The 15,320-nt window shown below is 33.6% G+C and overlaps 4 protein-coding genes across 4 annotated transcripts; 3 read left to right on the top strand and 1 right to left on the bottom strand.

Annotated features, from left to right (window-relative positions):
- Window positions 1-78: 78 nt before the first annotated feature.
- LOC136801943 (putative leucine-rich repeat-containing protein DDB_G0290503) lies at window positions 79-1,237 on the bottom strand. The gene has a single exon (XM_067058641.1). It carries the CDS (start codon window positions 1,136-1,138, stop codon window positions 173-175), a length of 966 nt encoding a protein of 321 aa, XP_066914742.1. The 5' UTR covers window positions 1,139-1,237; the 3' UTR covers window positions 79-172.
- A 148-nt stretch (window positions 1,238-1,385) lies between these two features.
- On the top strand, window positions 1,386-1,874 carry LOC136801864 (prefoldin subunit 5-like). Its single transcript, XM_067058527.1, has one exon. The coding sequence runs from the start codon at window positions 1,386-1,388 to the stop codon at window positions 1,872-1,874; it is 489 nt and encodes a 162-aa protein (XP_066914628.1).
- Window positions 1,875-5,303: 3,429 nt separating this feature from the next.
- LOC136801932 (uncharacterized) lies at window positions 5,304-10,376 on the top strand. Its single transcript, XM_067058625.1, has 4 exons — window positions 5,304-5,612; window positions 5,907-6,008; window positions 6,364-6,592; window positions 7,068-10,376. The coding sequence occupies exons 1-4, from the start codon at window positions 5,496-5,498 to the stop codon at window positions 9,632-9,634; spliced, it is 3,015 nt and encodes a 1,004-aa protein (XP_066914726.1). The 5' UTR covers window positions 5,304-5,495; the 3' UTR covers window positions 9,635-10,376.
- Window positions 10,377-11,508: 1,132 nt separating this feature from the next.
- LOC136801925 (uncharacterized) lies at window positions 11,509-15,108 on the top strand. Its single transcript, XM_067058611.1, has 4 exons — window positions 11,509-11,700; window positions 11,893-12,003; window positions 12,249-12,453; window positions 12,742-15,108. Exons 1-4 carry the CDS (start codon window positions 11,527-11,529, stop codon window positions 14,886-14,888), a joined length of 2,637 nt encoding a protein of 878 aa, XP_066914712.1. The 5' UTR covers window positions 11,509-11,526; the 3' UTR covers window positions 14,889-15,108.
- The last annotated feature ends 212 nt before the right edge of the window (window positions 15,109-15,320 follow it).

The following is a 15,320-nucleotide window of genomic DNA, read 5'->3' as shown; positions in this document are numbered from 1 at the left end:
ATGATGCAATTCGATAGCATATTTTTGAAATAATTTAGAATACGGGGTTGCTTAAAAACAAACAAATGACACAAAATGTAAAATTATACCTTTGATCTGGTAATACATCATCTGAAAAAGAATTTTCCATAATTTAAAAAAAGTAAAAATATACACGGTTTTGAAGATAATACTATTTTGCAGCTTTGACTGTATTCCATATTTCCATAAGGTCTTTCTTTTGTTGCAGCTGCTTTTCCATTTTAGAACAAACTGTAAACAAGTTTTGACAAATTGAATTTTTACGTGTCAATTCTAGCGACATGTCCTTGAATTTCTCTTGGTACATATTGCATCTGCTACAATCATCTGTATTTATAGATTTGAATTTTCGAAGAGCGTTCTTCACATATTCTGCTTCCTCAGAAACCCTTTTCAACTCTTTGACTAGATCATCAATTTGAGCTTGACGTTCTTTTGAGCTTTGATTTAAGGACTCGCCGATCTGTTTCTTTAATTTTTCGATTGTTTGGTCTTTCTCAACAATCACTTTTCCATGGTTCGTTTTTATCTGTTCAATACGTTCTATATTTTTTATTGATAAAGATTTTAGTTCTTTCTTATGTTCACTCAGCATGGTCGATAATGTATTAGAATGTAATTGTTCCAGAGATTGTATTTTCTCTGTTAATTCTTTTAAATTATTCGCATTGAGTTCTTTTTCTTGGAACATTTGTTTGTTTTCAGCTTTTAACTCTTCAATGTTTGATTTGGAAGTTTTCTCTTGTTCTCGTAAAGATTTCTGCAAGGTTTCCATTTCCGTATCGAGTTGTAGTTTATGTCTCTGTTTTTCATCCTTCAGTTCGATGATTTGAATCTCTTTAGACTTTAATTCTTTTCGTAGACTTTGTACGGTCTTTTGCAAAGAGATATATTTATCCTTCCAGCGTTCTGAATCGTTATTTCTTTCTTGTAATCTAGGTTTTAAATCTTTGCTGCTACAAATTTCTAACCTTTCCAATGATGGAGTGTCAATTGCAGATCCCTCCAAGACTGTATTTTTATCAAGACCAAGTGGCTTGTGGCGACTGTACGAAATATTGACTGGTTGTTTTTTCGGTCTTCCATTGACCCCACTTGAAATACTTTTATACGACATTGTTTGTGATGTTTCCCAGTGGTATGATTTGTGAATAATAAAGTTTACAAACAGTTTTTAATAATGAAGTTTGAGTTTGATCAGTTTGATCTCTTACTGTCTCTTATTCTGTCTTTCTACTGTTGTTTACAAAATAATCTGCCATTATGGAGAAATCACCGTAACACTCTCCATCCCAGAGAATTATGCTTTGAAATAAAGTACCTGTGTAGGAGGGTGAACAGCGAGGAGGGCAAGAGGAATCAAGATGGCGACCGGGACAGCAGAAAATCAAATGCAACAAATTCCTTTGGATCAATTACCTGTTCAACAACTCGACCAGATAAAACGTGATATTGATCAAGAAATAAATGTTTTTACTGAGTCCATCAATCAACTGAAGATAGCCCAACAAAAATTTAGTGAGTCCTTAGAAAATCTTAATCGTGTCACTGTTGAAAATGAAGGAAAAGAACTCATGGTTCCTATGACTTCTTCAATGTATGTACCTGGTATTTTAGACGAAACAAGTTCTGTTGTTGTTGATATTGGCACAGGGTATTATGTTGAAAAGTCTGTAGAGGAAGGGAAAAGATATTTCAGACGAAAAATAGAATTTGTTGGTAAACAGCTTGAGAAAATTCACCCAATGCTTTTGGAAAAACAAAGAATAAGAAATGCCTTAATTGAAGCACTCAGTGCTAAGTTATCTACCCAGCAACAAGGGGCACCAAAACCAGGAGACAAGAAGACCTAACAGTCATAGATAATATAGGGGAAAGAAAATGAACAAAGAATTGATGAGGAGAAATAAAATGATTATAATGGCCAAATAAATGGCTTTGTTTTTGGTTGTTTTCAAATTGATATGCTACTCAATGCCATTGAAAATCAATCTTCATTAAATTATGTATTAGAAATTAAATTTTTATGTATATGAATTTAATTATTATACAACTTGTAGTAAACTTACATTTTCAGTTGCAATATTTTCTATATATTTCATCTTTAAATATTTAAAAGCTTATTTTGCAATTTTGGTTGCTTTTCTTTTTTTTAACTTAATTTCTATCTCTCAACAGTGTTACTCATGTTTAAATTCAGGGAAATCCTTTTAATTACCTTAAAATTTTGCCGATTTTGACCAAATCCGCCAAAACTTCTTCCCTTAAAGGTATGCGCTTAACTTCAGAGATTGAAATGCGTAATTACTATATTAAAATTGTAGAATTTTTTAGGATGCATTTACACGCTTACCGTGAGATCGGGTAACTTGCATCAGTGGAGGCTAACATGCATAGCCCTCAAACGAATGACCTGGCTGGTCCTTAAAATACAAATTTAAATCAAAACAAAAATGGTAGAGTAGAGCTGCGACCGGAGCTGCATAGTTCATTTGTTTTGAAATTTTGCTGCTTTGATTGGTCAGTCATTTGAGGGCTATGCATGTTAGCCTCCACTGATGTAAGTTACCAGACTTCACGGTATCACTTTTCAAAATTGATTTGCATTGGCGGTAAGTGTTTAAATGCATCCTTAGCTTCTGTAAGTTGGTGTAATGTAGAGACCCCCCTTCTAAGGCCCTCCTGACACTGAGGGAACATCCGGAGCAAAAAGTGCTATTTTTTGTGCTCCGGAACACCGGAAGATTCAGGAGCACTTCCAGTGTTCCAGAGAGCAAGATATCCGTGATATAATTATACGATAACTAACTGTGCACACATGTATTTTTAAAAAATCAGCCGACTCGTGGAAGTGAAACCTCACGTTTTTTATTTTTTCAATATTTCGACCAGTCAAATATAATGTGACAAACTCAATTTCATTAATGGCTGAACCATCATATCAATATATTTTGTAACCAAGTTTAAACGTTTTTTTAGAACGTGCTAGAACTTGCTCCGGAAGCACCGAAAGATGCGGAACTTTCCGGAGAGAAAAATCCTTGCATTTGGACCCATTTGCACAGGGTTCGACATGCAGCAAATGCAACAGGTCGAAAACGAAAGTGACGAAAAAACACCGTGCAAATACACTCGATCACTGCAACCCGTTGCATTTACACAGAGTGGAAAGTTAGGAAACTTAATTATAAATAAATGCACAGATCAAAATTTTAACCCATAAAAAGGCTAAAGAATCTTCTAAAGAAAAAATGAAAATGCCATTCGTCTTCGTTTTATGCCATTTTCATTCTAAAGTTGAGATTTGTTAATTTTCGCGCATTTTACCTTACATGTTCTAGCTCGTTTGCACAGGGTCGGAAAAAATCGTTGAAACCGTTGCAAATGCACACCCCATGCAAATGCAAGGATTTCTGTGACTGATAGTGCTTTTTTAGCTGCTTAAGTTTCCGGAGCGCCATGGTTTCAGCCCCCCCAGAAATCTGAAGGGCATCTAGGCCAGGTTAGTAGTGGGGTGCTAATGTTTTGCAATTCTTTGGGGTTACCTATTCATTAAGGGTACCTAGCTATCTTGATGGAGGCTCTGGGGGCTGGTTATATTTTTTACCCCAGCACCTAGTTTCCCATCCTATTTTTCTTTTGTTTCCCATCACGCCATATTTTGCTATATTTTCTAATGTGATTGTTTTGATTTACAGCCGCCATCTTTATAGCATAACAACAAAGCTTATTAGCAGGCGTTCATGCGTGAGCGCTTCCCACGCTATCATAGAGAAGCTAAAATGTCAGGATATAAGAGTAAACAAACATGGTAGCTAGTTTTGTTTTTGGCTCTGTTTCACACTCATAACATAACTGATAACAATCTTCTGTAGACGTTTTGAAATCTTTACTGGTACTAATATTTATTCCTTGCTGCATTCCTGTATATTATATAATAACACTATAGTCTTGTTTTATTTCATCATTAGAAAGATTTAAAAATCATTAAGATTTTAGGAATGACAAAAGAACAAAAAGTGTCAATTCAAAAAAATTATCGGCTGAATAGGGGTACCTATCTCAAAGCAATTTCTCAAGGGAACCTAACTCGTTTGGGGCACCATGCTTCAATGGGGGCACCTTAAAAGTTGGCTGAAACCATGAGCGCCAGAAGGGTGAGGACCTTCTAATTAGATTAGGTATGTCAAAACTTGAGGGATACTTACTTAGGCAAAAATGGGTGCTGTGTATGTGCGGACGGTAAGGGCACTAGGTTTTTTCACCTTTCAAAGTTTCTCTAAGGGTTGGGGAAATCAAATAGTGTTAAATTAGTCTCTAAGGGGTCACAGAAGAGTGAAAAGCCAAGAAAGTAAGAGAATTTTTTCAAAAGTTTTGGAGAATTCTTTTAAGAATCTAAGAAATTTTTGTGAAAATGTCTTTATAAGGATCACGTATTTATCAATTTTGGCTCTATATGGGCTACTTTTTTAGCAAAAATCAGTGTCTCTGCTGGGCCAATCCTAGTACCCCTGGGTCAACATTAGACCAACTTACAGTAGTCTATCATTTAGAAAACATCATTTGCTTCAGATAGCTATGATGAATTTCTAATTTTGTGGACTATCTTACTTACTGTTGCCATAAAAAACTTAGGCCAATAAGTACCTCTGGTGGCCATTTTTGTTTCCAATTTTTTCAGGGCTCCATATGTTACACCGAACACATAACAAGTGTTATGTCTGGTTTCGTTTTTGAGTCAAGACAGGTCAAGAATACTTTTTTACACCTGAAAATAGCACCGAACTGGTGCATCAGTGAGGTCGTTTTTCTTCTTTCTCTTTACAATGATAGTTAACACAACACTTTGATAAAAATATTCCCATGCAAAGTTTATTATATCCAAATCTACAACAAAAAAGAAAGTTGTCTTTTCTGCTGTTATTTTGTGAAGTTTCAGAAGGACTTCTTTAAGAATGTAACCCTAAAGATGCCATTCTTCTCATTTTTTATTCTGTAACAAGAAGTAGGTAGGTTGATATTTTTACAGTCATATGTTGCGCTAGAGGCTGAAAGATCATATTTTTTTATCCTGATGATATAGGAGTTCTAGACTTATATGGTAAAGTCCCACAAAAGTCTTTGAATATAATAAGAAGAATTTACAATCATGAAAATTTATTTTGATTATACTGTGCGAAAAATAAAACATGGAAAAGTCTTCTTTTTTATTGGTTTGATCATAATAAAGGATTGATTGAGAAAATTTTCTGTGTAACTACTATGGGTAAGCACCCATCAGCCCATACAGTACCGCTGGATAAACCTTGTTTGTTGTCCTAATTTTTGAAAATATAAGATTTTCCATCCCCCAATTTATTATGCACATGAGGGTACTTTTTATATTGAGGAATAGTTTCATTTTTGAAATAATATTTCTTCTTTAGAATTTCATGCTTTAGAAACAAAGAGGATATAAAATTCAATTTACAACAATGATGGACAACAATGATTTAGTTGATTCTGAAGACAGTGATGATTACTATGATGATGAATATCAAACCGAAATGAATAGTGATGCGGAAAGTGAGAGTGAACTTGGATTTTCTACTGTAAGTGATGATTTTTTTAACTTTGTCTCGGCAAAAATATTACAGAAAGGGGAGGATTCTTTTAAAATTAGTCTCCATAATTTGAACCTCTTTAAGGAATGTCTCCTTAACTCAAACGAGTTTTTGGTCGCTCAAGTTGACAATGCCTCATGAACTCTCCATAACTTAAAATTTTTGTATCCTGATAAGTTTGCATTCATTGTGTTTGTTCGATTTATGGAGACTCAACAGTGATTGAGTTTTATGCTGCAAAAAAACTGAAAAATTGAATTGGTTAATGATCATTTTCTTTAGATGGAAAATCTTGCAGTTTTGTTAGATTCAATTAAAGATAAATCTACATCTGATGACACTCTTGGGAAAATTAAAGCAGAGATCTCTTCTACATTGCTTCAGGTAACTTTGCATTAACACAAATCATATTTTGAATTGAAATTTAAAAATTATTTTGAAGGTATATGAAAATATCAAAAAATAAAGAATTAACAATTGACCGCAGTGTTTCATGTTGGCACGGTGAAAATAGATTTGAAATGAAATACACAATACCCACATTGCCTTACACTGTATCAATTGTAAGTTACTTTCTTTGATTCTTGATATTTTCTTGAAGACTTTGATTCTATTTATTTCTCTGAATATATAAAACATGCTTTAAGATTTATTCAAGTCCAGCCTTTTTGTTTGTGTTTTTTTTATTTAAGCAAGCTAAATATATTTCAATTTTGTTTTTTAAACCTTTAATATTCAGGCTAGCAAAACAAGGAGAAGATATTTTGGTTTCCTTTTGGAAAATAGCTATGATCTTGCCAAATTTGAAGAAGGCTCTTCTATGCTTAAAGGGAATGACAAATTGATTTGGAATATGGTTAAAGCAGCAAACAAAGATTTCTTTTCAGAAGACCAATTCACTTTCTACTTAACAATGATCTATCGAAAGAAAACTGGAAAATTAGATTTTAGAAGAAGACGTGTGCATGGTAAGTAATCCTATTCGTGGTTTTGAAGTTCTATTCAAAATATGTATTTTCAGGTATTTTGAATAAGATTAATGTATGCTTCCAAAGATAAGCTTGTGGATTTATTATCTGGATGCAGATTATATGCTACGCTATCAGGGGGGGGGGGGTCGGTAGTAAAATCTCAGACATATATGAGTAGTAAAAGGATTTTTACATACCACCACCCAGACTATTGGAAGAGGTATTTTACTACCCTGGTAGTAAAGGTTTTTTCAAATTTTTGTCACACCACCAACGTAGTAAACGTCATTATGTCTGAGATTTTACTACCGACCCCCCCCCCTGACGCTATGCCAAATATACTCATTCTTTAAGTTAGAGCTTTCCAGAAAATTTAGGGAAACATGCTTGCTTATAATGGCTGTTAGTGTTATCAAAATTTTGCACTTTCTGCTTTTTGATAGATTACCATATCCTTTGTTTTTTTCTATAGGAGAGAAAGATTACAATTATGTCTACAAAACTGGTCTGGATGTAGGCATTCGAATGCATGATGGTCAGAGGTTTGATTTTAATGGATTACCCTTTGATGTTATGGACGATCTTATTGGTTACAACACAAAAGGTTCTTTTTCTTGGGGTGAAGCAGATAAGTCTACTAATGATTCAAATGAGAATTTTGATGCAGATAACTCCCCTGAGCTATATTCAAAAACTATCATTCTTGCGATACCAAAAAAACATCATTTTTCATCACTTTGTCGTTCTCAAAAGCCCAATCAGTGTATCAAATACCTGCTAGAAGAAACAGACTTAAAATCACCAGAACTAACTGAACATATTAACACTTTATTGAAAGTTTTTCCTGTCAAATCATACCAAGGGGATTCTAAAGTCATTAATGGCACTGGTAATCTGTTGTTGAAAGCAGGAGATGTTCAGAAGAATATTTCATTTTTGAAACAGATTTTCAAGTTTGTTGAGAAAAAAAAGAGAAAGAAAGACGTTTTCGTATTCCAAGAAGGGACGGAGAAGGTGATTGGAGAGTTGATGAAGTCCATTTCATGGGAATCAATTAGAGAGAGTGTTGAAAATGCTATCACCCTTACTGAACCATTGCAGTATAAATCCTGGATGGACGTCGCTTCTATTGCTGATAATAGTGATCTTGCCAATATCATTATAGAATTGAGTCATGCTCAACTATATGATGATTATATCGAAGTTTTGCTATGGGAGAAAATCTTTCATGAAGTTTGCAAGAGCAAGTGTTTGAATGAACGTTGGTTCAAAACATTGTTGAATGATGAATCAATAAGGATTGACTTTGTCATTTCATCCAAATTTGCAATAGAAGCTATTAAAAGTGAGAACAAAACACTTTATCCTTCCATCTCTACTCTTCTAAGAAATACCATTAAAAGTACTGAAGATCTCATTTACATTGATGAGGAAATATTGCCTGGTGTTCTTCGAGATATATTTGAAGTGTTATTCAATTATTATGATCAATTTTCAAGCGAATTAAAAGAGCTGGTTACATGTTTGCTTGACAAAAACTATCACTTCATGGTCGGAAAAGCTCTGCTCAAATTATCAGTGTTAAATTTTCCCAATCCAGAGGGTTTTGAGATGGTCTACGAGAAATCTTTGGACAGTTTCATAACGGAATGCGATGAAATTGAAGAAGAATTTGAAGATGAATTAATGGATGCGATCAAAATCTTTATCCAAAGGAATATTGTGAATTCCACCTTGTTTATAAAGTTATTCAAATTTGTGTGCAAAACGATGGGAGAATCTTGTATTAGTGACATCATTATTAAGATAATGGAACAATGCTCAATATCAGAGAAAAACAGCTCAATTGACTTTTTGGAACAATTGATTCAACATTACATTACTTTGATAAAGAATGATCGGTATGTTGATAGCGAAATGATGGCTTCTTTGTTAATTGTCTTATTGAAAACTAAAGAAGAGTCATTGTCAAAGTATTTGAAAGATTTGGTGGAAAGCAAACCCATCAGTGAAAAGATTCTTGTTTCCCAAACTACACTCTCCTCAATTTTTTCTGTCACAAACCAGAAGAGTTTCAGTGGCTTTACAGCAAGCAAATATTTTCGAGTAATTCTCACAAGCTATGTCAACATCATCAATACTAAACCAACGAAATCGAATCAGCTACCAACTCCTGACACATATAAAAGTGTTTTGATTTACTTAGTGACTAATTGTGATTGGCCATCATCTATTGAGCTTTTAAGAATCTTACTTGATTCAGAATTCTACAAGAAAGATTTTGATATCAGTATGTTTTGTTTGTCGCAATTGAAATGTCGTAATACAGAACCTTATAAAATGTTTCTCAAATCCACTGTTGATGCTTTGAATGCATATCTAAATGATGAAGAAGATTCAAAGGATGTTCCAGATTTCATTTATCAACACATACTCAAATTTGTGAGAATTTTGTTTAAAAATGATTGCTTCACTGATATTCTATTGTATTTGTTGTCATCTGAAGCGTTCCAAGCAAATGGAAAAATTGATTCTGTAGCAATGAAAGATTATAGTTCTCTCTTACAAAGGCTTATCTCTGATCTTAAGAGAGACTTTAATACTGACAAACCTTACGGTCAACTAATGTTGATAAGGGTACAAAACTTGGAATTCAAAAGCGTAAAGCCAAAACTCACCTGGAAACAACCAACATCCGACATCTTTCAAAATCATCTTTTGGTTAATGATTTCTTGAGAAGTGAAAGAGACACTTTTATTTATCGAGATGCTTTTACTACAACTGAAGATGCAAGAAGGTGGGTGCGATCTTATAGCTTTGACCGTATCTTTACAGCAGTCATCAGAAATAATAATGGAGTTGTTGAAGTTCTTCTCCAAAAACATCAGGAACAATATGAAAAGGAGAAAAAATATTACTTCAAAAATATGGCTGAACTGCATAGACTTAAAAGAAAACTGAAACTTCATTTTCCTGAGCTTTACATTCAACATAACAACAAGAGACTTTTACAAAATGATTGTTCTGGTGTACCCTGAAAGTGGAAAAGTCCAATATTTAGTCAAGCTTAACTTGAGTTGTACCCTTGAAGCGGTGCCAACTTGATAAGAGCTTACGTATTCATTTGTTACATTTATATTGCATTTTTATTTAACCTCGAAATGCCTTTTTCAGCGTTACGTATACATTTGATATGCTTTGGAATGAAATAATAGTTTGAAATCCAACCTACTAACATTGGTTGGCAAAGAGAAGTTAATAAAGATATTGAATAGATATAATAGTATTTACATAAATAAATTTAATACTTTGAATTTTCTGAAACTGTGTGCCACATACTTACCGAGTGTGAATAGTTGGGGCTTTTAAATGTTTTAATACTGGATATGCCTGTGAGTGTTATGCTTCTAAATCATGCATTTCTCTTAAAGGTTTTTTTTTTAAATAAGGCTTGCTTACTGGTCACTTTTAATTCAAGCTTTTCATTGGATTGACAGGGATGTGGAGCAAGATTGGTCAGAAAGAGGGAAAGAAAAACATTTTTTTTGCTAATATCAGCATGATATAACAATAGGCAGACAACTGTCCTGATATGAAATGTGTCTGATATGAAACGGGAACCCTTATGAAAAAATAAAACCTTTAATGTAATGTAAACTGCTTCCTGCGATTATTTGATACGTTCTTTTTTTGATATAACTCTTTTTCTTTTTTATATAAATAAGTCTTTATTTTAAGTAGGTACTTGAGATTTATTTTTCATTGTTTTTATCTTTTTTGTGTATACCGGGTGACCCACGAAAAAGTTCGGACTTTTCCCGACGTCTTGAGACCGAACAAATGTCCCAAAGTGCTTGGAGTTTTGATATTGAGAAAGTAGATATCCTAACTTAAAATTTGAGCTATCACGTTTTAAATTTGACCAACTTGTTCTCTGCTTATGAGCTTTTAAAGTCAAAATTCACTTTACGGAAAGTGTAAAAAACACGTAAAAAAGGGGTATCAAATTTGGTATTTTTAGACGTTTTTGATATACAGTTTTGAAAAAAATCTATGAAAGCGCCAATTTTTATAAAAACTAGTCTTGTTTTAAACAAAAATTACTTTCAAAGGTGTTTTTACTAATTATTAATGTCATAAAACTCGTTAAATTAGTCAATTTGTAAGTGATTTTCTAATTGATTGCATGAATTTAATACCTCTTTATTGCGTGTTTTTTACACTTTTTGAAAAGTGAATTTTGACTTTAAAAGCTCATAAGTAGAGAACAAGTTGGTCAAATTCAAAAAGTGATGGCTCAAATTTTAAGTTAGGATATCTACTTTCTAAATATCAAAACTCCAAGCATTTGGGACATTTTTTCGGCCTCAAGACGTCGAGAAACGTCTGAACTTTTTCGTGGGTCACCCGGTATTTTCAAACATTTTCAAATTTTCAAAAACTTTAAAAAAACTTTACTTACTTTTTTGTGATTTTCAGATTGTGTGGAAGTATTAGATGTTTATTATGGTTTTGGTCTTATTTTTCAAAACTTATCTTGAGTTTATATAATAATTTTCTTTTTCCTTTGTCTCGATATCACACTATCAGGGCATGCTTGTCAACTTATGATGTTTTTGCCTAGAAACTGCAGTTTTGCCTTATTTTATAACAATACTATTCTTTCAGTTGGTTTTTATTGTAGCTTCCTGATTCCACATAAATCCACTGAAATTGGAGAAAATAGAACATGTAACTAGGTATCCTATAAATGTAATTTTGAAGTGAGAAGTTGGCAAGTTTGGGTAACCCTCAAAATCAATGAAATTTTCTTCCTAAGGTAATCAGAGGGTAAGCTATAGTATTGAAGGTAGATCTTTTATAACCATTTTCATCTTTTACTGTTATTCTCTCTATTTATATTCAATTTAGCAAAATAAATAGAGATAATATGATTAATAGCGATATTGACGATTTTGACACAATTGGTTTTGATTCTGAAAGTGAAGATGAAAGTAACACTCGTCCTCCGAGGAAAGATTTTTGGAGTAATCATGAATATGGCTATGGAATCGATGATCTACAAAGTGACGCCGAAGATGAAAGTGAATTTGGGCTGCATGCAGTAAGTAATAGTTGGTTACTAAAGGGAATCATATAGTAATATATTTCCACAATTCTTTTTCTCACACACTTTTACCATATTATAATTGACACTTGCCAATCCTTTGTGATTTTCCATTTTTTCTACATTTTAAGACTATAGCAGTGATCATCAATTTGTCATCAAAAATTTTATTTTTCGTTTTTTCTTTAGTTGAAGAATCTTGAAGTATTTTTGAAGACAATCAGAACAACGGCTTCAAATGTTAAAAACGAACAATTGGAAACGTCAAAATTAACACAGTTGACTTCGCTTCTATCTATGGTATCACTTTGAAATTTTAATTTTCCTCCATTTTATGACCTCTGAAAGCTGTAAATACTGCTATAATTAAAGGATATTTCAAAATCTATCTGGAATTTTTTTTCTGCCAGACCTTTGAGATGAATGTTGATGTGGAGTGCTAAATTCTTTAGCTCCAAATCATTTACCAGATATCGCCTAGAAAATTTTGCCAGATAATAACCTTGTGATGACTGGCTCTCAATTTTCATCTGTTTTTTTTTTAGATAAGCAAAACTCGTGAAAGATTCTTTGGTCATGTCTTATCCCCATCTGCAGATGGTATTGATTTTGAAGACTTTAATCTCGTTACTAAATATATGAGCACTGCCAACAAAACATTACCATCGAATCAACAATTCAAATTTTACCTAGCCAAGATGTATAATAAGAATACAAATAAACTGGACTTTCGAAAAAGAATCATGACTGGTAAGTAAATCATTGTCGTGAAATCATATTGAATAGTGCTCAATGATAAACAAACAAGATACCAGAGCCAAGTAAAATTTAAAAGTTTTCTTTCTATAAAAGTACATAACTTAAAGTTTCGTGCTTCTGCACTTGTTCGAATGTAATTTGTATATGAAAAAATCTGCGTGTAAAAGTTTAAAAAATGTTTAGAAAAATCTTTCTACTTGCTTTTTAAATGTTTTTTTCGACCAAATGCAGGTATCCAATATTATGTTCATTAAACTATTCTACCTTTTCTTTTTACAGGAGACAAGGTTTACATCTACAAAACGTGCCTTAAAGAAGCTGTGAGATGCGATGGTAAGACTTTCGATTTCTCCGACATACCTGTAAACAAATTGGACTTGATCGGACCATCTGTGAATTGGGAGAAGGAAGATTCAGAGAAAACAATTCTTTTAGGAATACCATTCAATCACCAGTTCGAGTCGTTTTGTGTTTCGAAATCACCGCTACTCAGTGGTCAATTTTTGCTTCAAGAAGTAGACCATTCTACATCGAAGTTCAATGAATATCTAGAGACATTTTTGCACAAATATCCAGTCGTCGATCATCGAAACGATGTACAATATCTCGTCACTTTGATAAAACTGTTAACAAAAGCTTGCAATTTTAGAGCAACCTTATCCTTTTTAAGAGAGATTTTCTGCATTCAGCATACGAAAGAGGATTTTCAACCACCAGTAGGGGTTGAAAATGCCCTTGGCAAGCTGCTCCAAACTGTCCCTTGGGAAAACTTGAAAGACATAATTGAGAACGCTTTCTCCCAAATTGGTTCCTCGCAGTATTTGATATGGACGAACATCGCCACATCCTCGGGAATTCCAGAACTGATCAATTCAATGATTGCCATAGTTTTTTCCAACATTGTTGAAGCACATGACAATTATGAAAATTACCGAGAAGAGGTTGTTCATGATAATCGCCGTCTTTGGCAAATCATTTTTCACCAGGTTTGCAATGAACAACCAATGTTCGACCGCTGGTTTGATTTATTTTTGAAATCGGAAGAAATTTTGAAAAACAACCATCTGGTTTTGCAATTAACAATTGAAACTATTAAAACCCGAGATGATTCACTCCACCCAAAGATGTTATATTTGTTTAAAAAATGCATCAAATCATTTGAAGACAAAAGGGTGTTTGGTTTCGCCGATCATTTCAGCTACCCAATAATCCTCACCGAACTTTTTCGAGCTCTTTGTGAAAACTTTGATCACTTCAAGAAAGAATTAGATCAATTGTGTTCCTGTCTTCTCTCCAAAATGATTCATCGTGATTATTGTTTAAAACCACTGTTAGAATTGTCAACATGCCGGTTTGACAATTTGGATGGGTTCACTATGGTTTTAAATGCTTACTTAGATAATTGTCTTGAAACAGACTTTGAAGGGTCAGAAGGTGAAATAGAGGAGATGGCCAGCTTAACAAAGATTTTGCTAAATGGGAATGTCTTTGATGAAAAACTTGTTAAAAAATTCCTCACTTATTTTGGAAGAGTAGAACGTTGGGAAACTCATTATGAACTCTTAACTGATGCTTGTAATGTGACTTATTATAAAATTCTGTTATTTTTGATTTCCAATGATGATTGGGAACCTTCGTTGGAGATATTGAGAACTTTGCTTGAAGCTGGTATAGTGAAAAAGTACTTTGATGACCACATGGACTTGATGTATGAAATGAAGATACGTAATACGGAGAACTTTAAAGAATTTCTCAGATTTACCATCAATTCAATGGATATTTTGTTTGTCGATGGTGCAAAACGTAATAAACTTTCAACTTTAACTTACAATCATATACGCAAACTCGTTCGATTGTTGCTGAAAAACGCTTGTTTCTCCGATGTTGTTCCCCACTTGCTTGCTTCCAAAGTATTCCAAGTCAACGGAACTCTAAATTTCTTCATTTACAAAAAGAAAAGCGTCTTACAAAACCTCATCGTCGACTTGAAAGCAGATTTTGGAATGATGAAGGCATACGGATCGCTTCTCCTTGTTCGTGCTCTTACCTTAAAGTCTAACGCCATCAAACCGCAACTATGTTGGAAGCAGCCTAATGCAGAGATCCGTAACCACCCTGTAGTAACCGCTTTTTTAAAAGGAGATAACGACACCTTCATTTATCATAATCCTGACGCCTTTCCAACCATGGATGAAGCTAGGCGGTGGATTGGACAAAAAACTCATTGCATATTTTCTGATGATTCGTCAGATTTTACCGGCATCGCAAGACAGGTTGATGGCGTGATTGAAGTGGTTCTACAGAAAAAACAGACAGAATATCAGAAGCAATTGAAAGAGTATGCTAAACGGTTGGCAGAGCTTGAAAGGTTGAAGAGGGAGTTGAAATCATCTTTCCCTGGTTTGTTTACAGTTTGTTGCAAATGATGCTACTTTTAAAAGACGCTTGGATGATGTTTGCTCTCCGATCGATGCAAAAATTCGGGAATAGTTATTCTATGGTTATTTTTGTAGGTCTTCAGCTGTTCTATTGTTTAGAATGGAAGCTGTGTACTGCTTCGGTAGTAGGGGATGATTGTTAGCGTTGTCAGTAGGAATACTATTTTGTCGATAAATTCATTCAGAAAGGAGTTTCTGCCTAACTTTTAAAAGATACATTCTTATGTTTCTATTTTTTTCAAGGAAGGTTATTCCTTAAACTTCAAACTTTGGGTTGTTCCGTTAAAAATCCATACATAAAAATAAAAAACCTTGGAAAACTCTTTTCATACCTTAAAGTGACGGTGGAGGAACTAAAATCAGTGTTTCACCCCCTTAACTTTTTACCTCCTGAAACCCTCCTTTAGACCTCTCGAATTA

This window comes from Clytia hemisphaerica, unplaced genomic scaffold (assembly GCF_902728285.1).
Source record: "Clytia hemisphaerica strain Z4C2 unplaced genomic scaffold, Clytia hemisphaerica genome assembly, whole genome shotgun sequence".
Classification (NCBI taxonomy): domain Eukaryota; kingdom Metazoa; phylum Cnidaria; class Hydrozoa; order Leptothecata; family Clytiidae; genus Clytia; species Clytia hemisphaerica.
The sequence above is the reverse complement of the archived record's forward strand: the minus strand, read 5'-3'. Positions and strand labels throughout refer to the sequence as shown.